The 14907-nt window shown below is 38.4% G+C and overlaps 1 protein-coding gene across 5 annotated transcripts in view; it reads left to right on the top strand.

The window, feature by feature from the left end:
* The first annotated feature begins 414 nt into the window (after window positions 1-414).
* LOC148735681 (uncharacterized) overlaps window positions 415-14907 on the top strand; it is a 40772-nt gene continuing 26279 nt past the window's right edge. For 2 of the 5 annotated variants that reach the window (XM_088752141.1, XM_088752142.1), the window contains exons 1-3: window positions 415-466; window positions 1820-1923; window positions 3895-3972. In XM_088752141.1, the coding sequence (XP_088608267.1) occupies window positions 1896-1923; window positions 3895-3972 (106 nt within the window). In that variant the 5' untranslated portion in view covers window positions 415-466; window positions 1820-1895. The remainder of the gene's footprint in view (window positions 467-1819; window positions 1924-3894; window positions 3973-14907) is intronic. The other 3 variants (XM_088752145.1, XM_088752144.1, XM_088752146.1) reach the window with 2 other exon arrangements.

Genomic DNA, 14907 nt, shown 5'->3' with positions numbered 1-14907 from the left:
CAATTTTGGCTCATTTTCTCACGCTGAAATTATCATACCCACTCAAGTGATAATCTGAAAAAGAATACCTTCCCTACCCTCAAAATCATCTCTTCAAAACATCAGGAAAATTAATTTAGCGGACGGTGCTTATTTACCCCGATGATCACCTAGTGTCTAAAACATTTGGTTTTCAAACTATATTTTTGCTTTGTAAACGGCTCATTTTTAAACCCGTGCTAAGATTGAAAGGTTTTAAAATAATTTTTTTCTTTGAATTTCTGTCTGTCTGCTCTCAAGGTCATATTTCAGAGTATCCGGCGCGGATTGTGTAATACCGCTAGGATGAATTGTCTTAATTCAAAAGGCACATCACGCTCTTTCTCAAGAACAATAGAAGGACTCGGTTGGAATGCAACCTCGGTCGCCTTCTTATCATTACGCTAATCAGCCTCATTGTGCACCGCCAAGAACCTTGACTTTCAAGGTAGGTATATAACAAGACTAACCACCATTTAGATGCATCTTTCTTGATAGAACAAGAAAGATCGCTACGTGTTGTCGCTTTCTGATCGATGTCCCTTGTTAGTCCCTTTTAAAACAGTCAATAGAAAAGAGAAAGCAAGTACCTTCACCAAATACCGACTGTGACGATGGCTCATCGCGGAAAACAAGAACGTTTTCCAACCTTTTTCGCACAGTAAAAAAAATATCTCTCGAAGTCTAACAGTAGAGGCAAAGGGTTGCAGTTAAGACCATTTAATGGGTTTTAAGACTAAGGAAAGTACATATACTGCGGGACTTTTCAAAAGCCTTCAGCTGCCAATATTCCCGCGTCCTCACTCTCGATTTCTTCCAACATAATGTCCACCGCAGCTTGTGGTATATTTTGGAAGACGGTAAGGAGAAATTAAAATACAATGTCCTATGTATTGAGAAGAAAATGAAAAGAATACGCCTTTATCTGCTGTCGATTAACGGGTTGTATCCCTGAATATAGGCAATGTTGAAGTTTATGTAAATTCTGTTTGGAAGCAGTTTCCGCTTCAGTTCTTTCACACGTCCTAAAATGTTCCTAGTCTGAATGGTTAAACTACACTAGTGGTAATATTAAATTAACTACATCGTTCGTTTATAACTGCTACAATGCTTCCGCAAATTCGGATTTGTCTTCTCATAAATTTCTTAAGGATCCCAAGGTTAAGAGTTTTCAGTTTTCATGCTTGATTCTTCAACAACTAGTCGCAGGTTTTTGTCTTTTAAATCTGCATTTATAAATGGTCAGACAAATAATTTCGTCTCGTCCGTCTCGTCTCCATTTCTAAATGTAAATGTGGGGGTTTTCATTGAAACGTGATTGGCTGTTTTTAATTGCCGTGACTCGTGATTTTAAAAAGTTAAAAGCCATGAACTGTGAATGATATGCCAGTCGCGATATGTGAAACAGACACTATTTTCCGTTATCCGTTATTACTGAAAAGAAAACGCACGTTTTTTCCATGAAAAATTACTTGCCGAAAATACAAAATCTCTTCACCGAGCGTGTTCGGTCAAGATGGTCAGATTGCTTAGCGTTCTATTGTTTTGGGATCTGTCAATTTGATGCCAAAAGTACATCAGCATGAAGGTTTGTAGCCAATGCTTCTCGGCTTACATCTCAAGCAAAAAAAAGACCCTGATTAAAATCAGCAAGAGAGCCCACAATACACCATGAATTTTGGTCAGAGGATTCTCTGGTGCAACATTTGTCACTTAAACATCGCAATTTGGATGCACAAGCACATTTAAACTATTGCATTGGAGGCTTATTACATTTAGGACCAACTGTTATTGCATTTAGGACTTCAACAAGAGCTGCGTGGACGAGTTTGATCGGGCCTAAATGAAATAGTCACTGTCGCCCCTGACAGACTGCTATGATGATGATAATGACTTCAATTGCAAGTAAGTCTGCACATGAAAACTGGAATAATTTCGTAAATGTCCCTTTTAATAATTTTTAACTTAACTACTCGATATTCACTTTAGCACGTCAAGATTTATTTTATTTTCATGTCAGAAAAACGCGATCACTTTTCAGACAAACAAGTTTGTGTAAGAGCCGTGATGAAAAGTTAATTTATAGTCGGCGAAAGCTAAATGACTCATCATGTCTAATCTGTATTGATCAGTTGATTAGCCTATTGTTGAAGTTTCAGCGCGCTTTCAGCGAGATCTGAAGCACACAGGAAGTTTGGAAAGCACGAAAGTTGCGTTAGAGTTTCTCGAGCCACAGCTGGAGGTAACTCTAACTCTTTTTGTACTCTCTAAACTTCCCAACTGCCTCGTATCTTTATGAAAGCACAATAGACACATAAACTAATTGTTTTACACCATTCTTAGAACGGTAGTTCTAATATGGTATAAAAACAAATGTACTTTGATACACTTCAATGCCTACGAAGGTCAGCACGCAAAGCAATTTTAGTTGCACAATTTCACAGGCGGTGTTGGCGCTTTAATCCTTGACATTAATATCCACATTCTCCACACTCTTCTCTTCATATTTCCTATGGTAGAGGAGAACTTGTTTGACTATCAGGAGCTTCTTAAATTAGTGACCATTTCCTTTACTTTCATGGCCTCCACAACTAATTCAAGGGTAAAACTGAATAATGGTAAGGGTAAAATAAGAAGCCAGTCGCTCTAAGGGCTAAAGCTATTGAATAAAACTTTCTTTAACTATACATACTTCCAATTAGGTTTATCATCTTCTTGGATCATTAATTTTCCAACAATAGAGGCCATTATAACGAGCTCTATGATTGGTTAAAAAAGAGAGTGCTTCATCGAAATAGAAACACAATTGGTCATGAAAGACGATATTCCCAGTTGAATCCAAGAATTCGATTCTTGAATGCGAGCAGTCCCTCATTTTCGGCGAAGTCCTTCGTATCAGGAAAAAAGAGAGCGAAGCAAACGCAAACGAGGCCTTAATCTCGGAGTTCCGAACGGTTCGCTCATGTTATAACGGGATAATGTTGGCTCACTTCAGCGTGTGCTCTTGCAACGTTATCTTTTAATCCTGTGGCAACAATGCCGCTTAAACACTTGGACTTTAAGAAATTACTTTTTCAAGCAAAGTCGTTCACTCTTAATTGTTTTAGCGCATTCGCATCCCAAAGACTTACCATAATCACTTTATTAATTCTGATGAGTCGTTTTCATCCTAGTCAATTACATTTCTCACACTTGTTACCTTGGTTACCTTAGTTACAATCACAATTTCCGTAAACAAAGCCGCATGGGGTCCCGGGAAATAACCCATTCGCGAATTACCCTTGGCCTCATTTTCAAAACGACTCTTCGTGCTAATCCTTTCATATGATAATAAGTTTCCATTCACATGCAATTTAAACTCATTTTAACAAGAATGGCTGAGCATGAGGACTCGTTTTGAAAATGAGGCCAAGGGTAATTCGCAAATGGGCTATTGGGTTTTATTAACTTTTCGCCGATGGACACAAAAAGCCGGTGTATTTTTGCTCAGCGTTAAGGAAACGAAGATTTTGCTAAGGAAGTAATTGAAATACTCAGTACACACCTGCATAGAGTCTCTCCGCTAATTCAGGGTTGATCAGTAAAAGGGAGAAACGAAGCAGAAAGGAAATAAATAGGTTAAGCCATTCAGTGAGCATTTAAAACGCACGACATGTTGGATGCCAAAAAAGGTATGTGTAACCTCTTCGCGTCCTGTATTTACCTCTATAAAGTATCTTGTCATGGTAAAGTAGACACAGTGAACCTTTATCAGTAGTTTATCTCGTATCTGAAAAAAATTGTTTAAATATACTATTTAATGTTTCATTGATTCGTAACGCCGTATCATGGACATAATTGCTGAAGGAGAAGAACTTTTGCCTTTCTTTATCGTAGTTCTTCCTCTGTCGCTAATGGTCAAGATATGGATTTTTAACGCCTTCTCATCTACGGCAAATGGTGACAGTTCTTCGGGTAGGTATTACAAGGTTAAAGTGCACCATACACCGAATGCAAATATGGCGTCCAATGGCAGATATTAGATCTGAGCCCGCGTAAAAGCGGTTTTGTTTAAAGGTGCATGGAATCGAATATGACTTGGAAAAGCATTCCTTTTCAAAATGTTCACTGCATAAAAAGGAATTTTTACTCACGGGCGTGTTTTCCCGTTTGATCTTGACTAGCCAAGTCGCCAGAAGTTCCTTGTTGTTCAGTGCATAGTTAGTAGAGGGGACTACCTCTACTAACTATGTTCAGTGGAGTGGCAGCGAATGCCACGAAAGATGCTTGCAATGTGGTTTACCGCGTCGGTTGTTGCATCCGAATGCAATACACGTCTAACCATTGCTATCTTTGCCTTTTGAATGCTTCAGATTGTCGATAAAAGTAAAAAAAGCGTATAATGCGAGTTGTTTTAAAATATACAGTGATACCCTTGAGAATTTAGCAAGCCTTTGACCCAAGTGCCTCGATTGCGTGCATCTTTAAACAGAACCGCTTTTACGCGGGTTCAGATCTGATATCTGCCATTTGAGTTGCCTTTGTTCTGGACTGACTAGCCTCTCACACATGTAATAATCGTTTTGTATTTCCACGTGAAGACGAGGCTAGTCAGTCTAGAACAATGGCAATTCAAATTGGACGCCATATTTGCATTCGGTGTATACTGAAAGAAAATCTACCTTTCATTTAAACTGTAGTCACTCAGTCAGACTTCCTTTCTCACTTGCAATTTATTCCTGAGTTTGCAAATATTTGTTCTACCACATTCGAAGCGGAAACTTGTCTTCTAAAACGTCTTCGCCCAAGGATTAATGATTGAATTTATCGAAATTCATTTTTAAATTCAAACAGCTGCCTGCGTAGTATATTCAACAATATGTTGATTTAGAGATATGTCTCTATCTTTTGAAAATAATTTTTTTAACAGGTTATATTTATTTGCGTTTTTTGAACTAGAACCTCCCCTAATGTTTCTTCTTTTTCTAAATCTTAGCTGAGGCTGTTATTCGGTTGAACTCAACAAGCGAGAAATGAATTGATAAAAAGGAATTGAGCACCAAAATTACGCTTATTTCAAATTCTGTTTAATAAAGGCCAGAAGAAACTAATGGATCATGAAATTAATTGTGGAAAGCAGTCAAAATAAGGCAATAGTGAAATCGGCGCAGCGAAGCAGTTTCCGCACTCAGTCTACTTCAAAGAATTACACCACAATTCAGCAAGAGCTGTAACCAAAAATTAACACGACACTAGAGTTGATTGGCAAAAAAATGCAAAATTAAAAAAAAAAGAACCGTGAAAGATACACTTGACCAAGTTCTTACAACTGCTCTGTAATTTGAGTCAGTTACTACAGTTACGATGCCCTCGCATTTCGTCAATACTATGGGAAATGAATTAAGAGGGACTTTCTGTAAATACCACGGATAGGTGTGCAAGATGGAAATTATCGAAATCTCCCAAACTATGTCACATTAAAGCCCTTATCAAACTATTTTAGAAAACGCAAGATTCAATTTCTTGTGATTGATATTTTCCAAAAAAATTATTTTTTCGGAATTTTCACCTCCGAGAGGTCCTTAAACCACCGAAAAATGTGCTTCGCATCCTCGCTTGGTGAAAAGAAACGGAATAAAATACCATGACTATCGCGATATAAAATGATTTTATGACCCTTCCTTTGTATGAAAACGTTGTTGTGATTTCAAAAGATTTCCAATCTGAAATTTTAATTGTTTTTTCAAAATCACCCTCTAAAGCAGTTTCATCGCGACTATCACTTTTGCCATTTTTCAACGGCAGAAAATCCTTCCTGGTACATGGCTTTCATGCAAATCCTATTCTAGAGAAAGAGCAATCCTTTTTATTTCAATTTATAAAATAAAATTTTGGGGCAATCCAGACGGCAAGTTTTGAGAACTGAAAACATCAACGGTACTTGCGTGAAATTTACAACTTTTGAACATGCAGTTGCAATGACGAATACAAGCAATACAAGAGTGAACTTGGACAGCAGTTTAAATACTTCGAGAATTCGATCCTTTTCCGCTAGTTCAAAAGCGAAACAAACGATTATGACTCCGTAGTGGCAATTATCTGAAACTGAAGAAAAGCATTTTTATTGCGCGAAATTGAGCTGTAAACCTCTTGACAACACTTCCCGTATCTAAATATGAAAAGTATTCATCAAAATGTTCACATTTCCTCTGAAAGAAATCGTACAAGCAATGACGGAAGAATAGGACAAACATTTACTCACCTCATATGCATATATTGTTGAAAAAAGTCCAAAATCCCTCAGCTAAACTAGATTGGGTGACATCCTCTTTGATTAAACCAAGGTTGGAGGGTGGGGGTGGAGGGGGGTTGGGCTTGAGCTTAGGCTTGGGTCCAAAGCAGACAAAAAACATTACCTAGTAAATCCCGTAATCGCTAAAAAAAAAAAAAAGAAGAAGCTGTGTAGGGTTTAAAAAAAAAGAAAAACAAACAAAATCAATCTTGGGACAGGAGCCGATTTCTTGTTGGGAATTAAAATAGTGACGCTGATTCATCTTAACGCAACCCTCGTGCGGACAGGAAAACATAGCACTAAGGTCTCGGTCCTTTTACATCTCATGGGTTTTGACTTATTGACCGCCTGAGATACTTCTGTGAAGTCCCCTTAGGAAAATTGGCACTCAGAGCTGAGCGGATGTGAATAATCTGGAACTAAAAGACCAAATGAAAATGTAATAAAATGACACAAGTTTCGGCTCCGCAAATGGATAACTCAACATTTTTAAAGCGTCACTATTCTTTGGAAAATCATTTATTGTATGGGTAATGTGAGTTCTACCGGTCAGAGAAATCCAAAACCCCCCACCCCCACCCCCTTACCTAGGTTTAGTCAAAGAGGATGTCACACATCTAGTTTAGCTGAGGGATTTTGGTCTTGGGCTTGGACTTGGGCTTGGATCCAAAGCAGACAAAAACATTCCAGGTAAATCCCATAATCGCTTAAAAAAGGTTGTGTAGTTAATGAGTCGGTATAGACCCTAACTGTTGCTACAACTGCATGCTACCAGAAATTCTCCAGGTAGGGGCAAGTAAGGAACTTGTTTCAGGTTTTGCCCCTTTTTTGTCAGTGGGCCCTGGGACCCACTCGGACAGCTTAGTTTCCAAAGCCCGTTCGTTAGGGGCTCGTGTGTTGCGTCTTTAGTTTTGGCAGAGTTCACTTTACAACCTCATTGTTTGTCAGTTTATCATTCATCGCAGCTTCATCCATGTAAGTTTTCATCTTTCTGCTATCTTATTGTTTTCCCTTATCGTCTTTTCTGTCTTGTGTTTTCGTTTCATCGTTTTCTGTATTTTATTTGCATGTAGTTTCACCACTCGACACCGAAGATAAAAAAACACATTGATTTGCATAGTCTTCGTGTTTGGTTGAACACTGCGTTGAGAGCGCGACAAGCTTTGCGTCGTCCTTTGATGTTCATCACCTTATTGTCAAAATGTTTGCAAATGGAATGCAGCATGGAAACAGTTAGCTGTCGCAGTTTACCTGCCTTGTGCGTGTCACATAAGTTGAAAGTGTCGAAAACAATTGCGTGCTTAGTCCTACCTCATCTAACACAGCTGCGCGAACATTTTCGTGCGCGATTTCCTCTTTAGCGGTCATAATTTCGTCTTGATCAGATTCTGGATCGTACGAATGAGAATGCCGGAGTTTAGAAGCTCGTCTTGAAAAGTATGACTGAATTTCCAGTTCGGTCAAAAATTTACTTACTGTGAACAATTTTTCCCCTTCCTGGTTTCCAAGTCACGTGCAACATCCACTGGATAAAGTTTCACTCCTGTTGCTTGCCCTACTTTAAATTTGGCGTCTAGCTACTGTCGCTAGGAATCACTAAACCTCGTTGCCTTTCTAGTGGATCTTAAAGCTCACCCTTGAGGAAGTACCTTAGTTGTTACCAGGAATCGGCTTGACACAGCCTTCACAGATGGCTGGTTGTTCGCCTCACAGATTAGTTTATCATGGTATAATACTTTGACCTTGTCCATATTACTTTCTCTGACTGGTAGAAACACGCATTATCCATGCAATAGGTGATTTTCCAAAGAATAGTGACGCTTTAAAAATGTTGAGTACACCGCTCTATGCTGCCGTCACGCTGTGTCAACGGCATGAAATTGTTTTAGAAGAAAAGAAAAACATTACACAAGAAAAGAAACTCTTTTTCTCTTATTGAAGTTATACTCATACTCTACAGTCTAGTTTACGACCTATTACTTATCCTTCGTGTGAATTAACCCTAAACAACAACAAAAACAAATACCAAGAAAAAGAAAACACTATCCATTTGCGGAACCGAAACTGGTGTCATTTTATTACATTTTCATTTGGTCTTTTAGATCCAGATTATTCACAGCCGCTCAGCTTTGAGTGCCAGTTTTCCTCAGGGGACTTCATAGAAGTATTTTGGATATATCAACAAAGTTGAAATGGTAAATTGGCCACCGTAAACGTAACGATTACAAAAGTTGACGTTTCGAGCGTTAGCCCTTCGTCGGAGCGAAGGACGAAGATTCACTCGGACGAAGGGTTATTGCTCGAAACGTCAGCTTTTGTAATCTTTACGGTGGCCAATTTACCATTTCAACTTTGTTGATATATCCAAATTATTTCGTTACCCCCACCGACGCTGCCCCAAACATTTTCTTTCGAAACTATCAGCCTTTACTCATAGAAGTATCTCAAACGGTCCATAAGGCAAAACCCATGAGATGGAAAAGGACCGAAACCTTAGCGCTATGTTTTCGTGTCCGCACGAGGGTTGCGTTAAGATAAATCATCGTCACTATTTTAATTCCCAACAAGAAATCGGCTCCTGTCCCAAGATTGATTTTGTTTGTTTTTCTTTCTTCGAAAACCCTACACAGCTTCCTTTTTTTCTATTTTTTTTAGCGATGACGGGATTTACTAGGGAATGTTTTTATCTGCTTTTAACCCAAGCCCAAGCCCAAACCCCCTCCACCCCCACCCCCACCCTCCTACCCAGGTTTAGTCAAAGAGGATGTCACGCAATTCAGTTTAGCTGAGGGATTTTGATCTTTTTCAACAATATATGCATATGAGGTGAGTAAATGTTTGTCCTATTCTTCCATCATTGCTTGTACGATTTCTTTCAGACGAAATGCGAAGATTTTGATGAATACTTTTCATATTTAGATACTGGAAGTGTTGTCAAAAGGTTTACAGCTCAATTTCACGCAATAAAAATGTTTTTCCTGTTAGATAATTGCCACTACGGAGTCATAATCGTTTGTTTCGTTTTTGAACTGGTGGAAAAGGATCGAATTCTTGAAGTATTTAAACTGCTGTCCAAGTTCACTCTTGTATTGCTTGTATTCTTCATTGCAACTGCAAGTTCAAAAGTTGTAAATTTCACGCAAGTACCGTTGATGTTTTCAGTTCTCAAAACTTGCCGTTTGAATTGCCCCAAAATTTTATCTCATAACTTGGAATAAAAAGGATTGCTCTTTCTCTTAAATAGCATTTGCACGAAAGCCATGTACCAGGAAGGGTTTTTTTCCGTTGAAAAATGGCAAAAGTTATAGTCGCGATGAAACTGCTTTAGAGGGTGATTTTGAAAAAAACAATTAAAAATTCAGATTGGAATCTTTTGAAATTTCAACAACGTTATCATACAAAGAAAGGGTTATAAAATCATCTTATATCACAATAGTCATACATACATACATACATACATATACTTTATTTAATCTCGAATTTGGAGTAGCTAAAGAATAAGCTAGTATCTTCGAGTTACAAGTATAATTCTAAATACTACTAAAATGTAAAATTGTAACATTCTAAAATTTAACTATGAGAAAGAGTCATACTGTAGAATCTTGCCCTTGAAATCAGAAAAGTCATGGTATTTGATTCCGTTTCTTTTCACCGCGCAAGGATGCGAAGCACATTTTTCACACTTAGAAAATATCGGAACCCAAACGATCCATTAAGATCACCGATCACTTCACGTGCCCCTCCGCCAATGTAATCTATTGCATAACTTGCACTTATTGCGAAAAGATATACATCGGCGAAACAGGCAGAAGAGTAGGTGACCGATTCCGAGAACACCTTCGCGACGTGGAAAGGAATGACAGGGACACATCGAAACCAGTCGCTAGACATTTTAATTTACCTAACCATTCTAAGCAACACATGGCCATCTGCGGTCTTTCCTTACACTTAGGTAGCACTGAAAGCCGTAAAACTCTTGAACAAAAGCTCATCTTTCAAACCGGCAGTCTAAATCCCACAAGCATCAACGAACGCTTTTCATTCCATTAATTTATTCGTGTTTTTCTCGTTGCCATGTTCCCACCAATATCGTAGCTCCATTTCCTGCCTTTAAAAGCACGCACAACCCGGCACAATTCCTGTATTCGCTCCGACGAAGGGCCAACACTCGAAACGTCAGCTTTTGTAATCGTTACTCTGGCCAATTTACCATTTCAACTTTGTTGATATATCCAAAACAGTCTTCGGAGGTTTAAGGGCCTCTCAGAGGTGAAAATTTAAAAAAATATTTTTTTTGGAAAATATCAGTCACAAGGAACTGAGTGAGGGCTTTAATGTGACAAAGTTTGGGAGATTTCAATTTTTCCATCTTGCACACCTACCGTGGTATTTATAGAAAGTCGCTCCTAAGTGTTAAGAGGAATTGGCCCTTGGTAAGATATTTTGCACCATACCATGATTTTAATTTTTACTGAATTAGACAGATACGTGGTACGTGGACAGAATTTAATAATCAATTCATGTCATGTCAAGAACAAAAGTTTCATAACGCAAGCGACTGTCTGACAATTTTTCTGTCATCATATATGGGTAAAATGCTGAAGTATTCAATGTTTTGATAAGATCTGTTTGTACAAACATTGAAAATTGTTGGTTTTACTCAAATTAAAGTTTGGCAGATTCGCTTTTATATTTGCACAAATCTCAATAAAGGCTTGGCAACATTTGGACTACCTTGGCAACGCCAAAGTTTTTCTTACGCAGAATTTTTTATGAATAGGGATAGCATATCAGTAAATAATGCGAAGGAAACTATAGCGAGAGGTAAACGTTATGTCGGGATGAAAAGCTCTCCAGTTTGAACCAAATCCGCTAGTTTCCAACAAATAGGTGATCCCTAAAACCGTCACTTGAAATGCAAGAGATATCGGCATTCATTTAATTCGCTTTGAAATCTGTTTTAGACGTAAATTTGGAATTCACAAATCTTTTCTTCAGTGCTTTCAGAGAAGGAGTCATTGTAGAGTTCATTAATACAACGTTTTTGAATTGTCACCCAACTCTGTGCTGCCACCTTGAAATTGTGATCGTTTCTCTTATTTTATTTCATAAATCTTTAAAGAAAATTTCCTTGCACTCGGTTTCAACCTGCCCAAGCTCGTGGATAATACCAATTAAAATGGACGACAAGAATTTCAACCAGACTTTAAACTACCACTTCTCCTCACAGAGACCAAAAAAGTGAAATAATGATTTGATGCTTTACCTTGATGAAACTCAAACTTGGATTGACGAGAGCTTGCACACTAAATTGGCTTTTACTATATCCTAAGCAAAATTGAAAGAAATGAAAGGCCAGCTGTGAATTCACTAGCGTTGAAATAATCCTAATTTCTAAGGAAAAATTGTGCTGACAAACAGTGTGTCATGAAACTAAAGTTCTCTAAAGTACCGAGTTAATTCGAAGAAGCATCGCCCTTGAATCTTCATGCGGTGCTCCAGCAAGCAATCGGTTCTTGTTCAAAAAGTCAGAAATTGATTGATAGGAAGGAATTGAGTAACGAAATTACGCTGATTTAAAATTCTGTTTAATCAGTGCCATAAGAAACTAATGGATCGTGAAATTAAATGTGGAAAGCACTCAAAACAAGGCATCTGTGAAATCGGCGAAGCGAAGCAGTTTCAGCACTTAGTCTACTTAATAGAATTACACAAGACCTCAGCGAGAGCTGTAACCAAAAGTGAACACGACATATTAGTCGATTGGCAAAAAATGCCAAATCAAAACAAAAAACAAAGAACAGTACAAGATACACTTGACCAAGTTCTTACAACTTCTCGGTAATTTGAATCATTTACTACAGTTAGGATGCCCTCGCCTTTCGCAAAAGTCCTTTTTCAAATTTCAACATTTCGCTCATACTAATGGAAATGAATTAAGTGTTAAAAGAAATTGGCCCGTGGTAAGATATTTTGCTTCCATACCATGATTTTTCACTCAATTAGACAGATACGTGGTACGTGGACAGAATTTAATCATCATTTCATGTCATGTCAAGAGCAAAAGTTTCATGACGCACGCGTCTGACAATTTTTGTGTCTATGGGTAAAATGCTGAAGTACTCAATGGTTTGATAAGATATGTTTGTACAAACATTGAAAATTGCTGACCTTATTTAAATTAAAGTTTGACAAATTCGCTTTCATATTTATACAAATCTCAATAAAGGTTTGGCAACATTTTGACTACCTTGGCAACGCAGAATTTTTAATGAATATGGATAGCATATCAATAAGTAATGCGAACAAAACTATAGCGAGAGGCAAACGTTATGTCGCGATGAAAAGCTCTCCAGTTCGAACCAAATCCGCTAGTTTCTGACAAATAGGTGTCACATAAAACCGTCGCTGAAAATACAAGAGATATCGGCATTCATTTAATTCGCTTCGAAATCTGTTTTAGACACTTGGAATTTACAAATCTTTTCTATACTGCTTTCGGAGGAGTCATTGTGGAGTTTATTAATAGAACGTTTCTGAATTGTCACCCAACTCTATACTGCCACCTTGAAATTGTGAGCGTTTTCTCTTATTTTATTGCATAAATCTTTAAAGAAAGTATTTCCTTGCTCTCGGTTTCAATCCAGCTAAGCTCGTGGATAATACTAATCAAAATGACGACAGAAAAATTTCAACCAGACTTTAAACTACCACTTCTCGCATAAAGCAAAGAAATGAAATGAATTTGATGCTTTGCCATGATGAAACTTAAACTTGGATTGACGATAGCTTGCACAATAAATTGGCTTTTACTACCTCCTAAGCAATAATGAAAGAAATGAAAGGCCAGCTGTGAATTCACTAGAGGTTGAAATAATCCTAATTTCAAAGGGAAAATTATGCCGACAAACAGTATGTAATGAAACTAAGTTCTCCAAAGTAATGAATTAATTCGAAGAAGCATCACCCTTGAATCTACCACGCGGTGCTCCAGCAAGTGATCGGTTCTTGTTCAAAAAGTATTCTCATTTTTATTACACCGTGGTTGCTTCTCTAATTGCCGCTATAATTTGGCTTTAGAAGTTGTCACATGACGACCATTCTTAGACCGCCTTCTTATGACTTTGTTATCGTTTCAGAAGAAAACAAAGAAACAGAAAATTTATGAGGTGGTAATACTTTAAAATATGCAAAGTATTCTGAGAAACACCTTCTTGACAAGTCAAAGTAACCACGGAACTCTGATCCATCACATGGAAAAGCGCTGTGCTGACTTCATTTTCTGACGAAAACGATCAAAATTATAGAGCGAATTATAAAGAATGAAATGTAATGCCCAGCGAAGAATGAAAAATACTTCGAATAAAATACAGTTTTGTAGCATATTAATTTTTAACGCGTTTGAAAGATTATGTTCGAGGCTTCCATCAAATCTCACCTGGAAATAAAGGACATCCAGGGAATCCGTTTTGCAGGTGGCTAGCACGGCAACGTGGCTCATAAACAAATTTGAAATCGTCTCCAAGAAGTGTCTTCCAATTAGTGCTCAAACTAAATCCTTATAAAATGACAACACAGGGCGTTAAAAAACCCAGTGTTCAAATGCCTGTTTCCAGAAAAACTGCTTTAAAGGGCTCGAAAAGCAGATTTTCTTTCTAAGTAGCCTGCAGTGCCGGCGTATTTTGGGCGCACGAGTGCACATTTTCGTTTTAGGCCGCCATCTTAGATTTGGTAACTGTGGAGGATTGGGGCGAGGAAATATTTGCCGAGGGAGTAGGTGTTAAGTGGAAAAATGGGCAACGGGGGAGAGGGAGGGGAAGGAAAAAATACGCCTGCCCACAAAGCCTGTGATTTTGCAAAACCCGTACACCAGATGGACGGGGCTTCTGATTGGTGCGGTAGGTTGAAACTGGATTGATGCCTGTCATCTAAAGTAGTATTCTTCCGGTTGTTCTGCGATTGGGAGCGGGAGTGATTTGGAGAGAAAATGGCGGATACGCTGAGCTTTGATGACGCTCTCACAGAAGCACTTTTATTTCTCTCTGAGCTGGTATGTCGCTTGTATTACGCCCGGAACAAAAGGAAGTCATTTCTTCTCTTGTTAATGGAAGGGATTTACTAGCTGTTCTTCTGACGGGCTTTGGTAAAAGCCTCATCCGGTTGTTGATCCGCGTGAAACAAATATTATCGTTGAAAGCTGCGTGTGTGATTGCTGACTGTCCGCCCAAAAGCATCGTGCAAGATGGCGGAAGCATCTTTAATGGGTTTGACAGCGACATACTCTGCTGGTGCTAGTTTACAAGATGTTGAAAACGGCAAATAGCAACTGATATTTGCGTCCGCAGAATAAATACTATCGAAGCCTTTTCTCTCTTCCCTGAAAAAGAGCACTTCACCATTGCACCAAAACCTTGCTGCAATAATCGTGGACGAGATTTTCTTGATTTGCCAGCTGACTGCAGCGATAGCGTCTTGGCTGTTGGCGAATTAACTCTACCAAGTTTTGATTTTCTCCATGAAGGGCTCGCTTTCTCCGGAGTTGCCAGTGTGCGTTTCGTGCTTTTAGATACGGAGTTTACCGTTGGAGTCGTGCCCACTATGACAAACTCGAACAACTG

This window comes from Stylophora pistillata, chromosome 3, assembly GCF_964205215.1.
Source record: "Stylophora pistillata chromosome 3, jaStyPist1.2, whole genome shotgun sequence".
Taxonomy (NCBI): domain Eukaryota; kingdom Metazoa; phylum Cnidaria; class Anthozoa; order Scleractinia; family Pocilloporidae; genus Stylophora; species Stylophora pistillata.
This window is presented reverse-complemented; position numbering and strand designations above follow the sequence as displayed.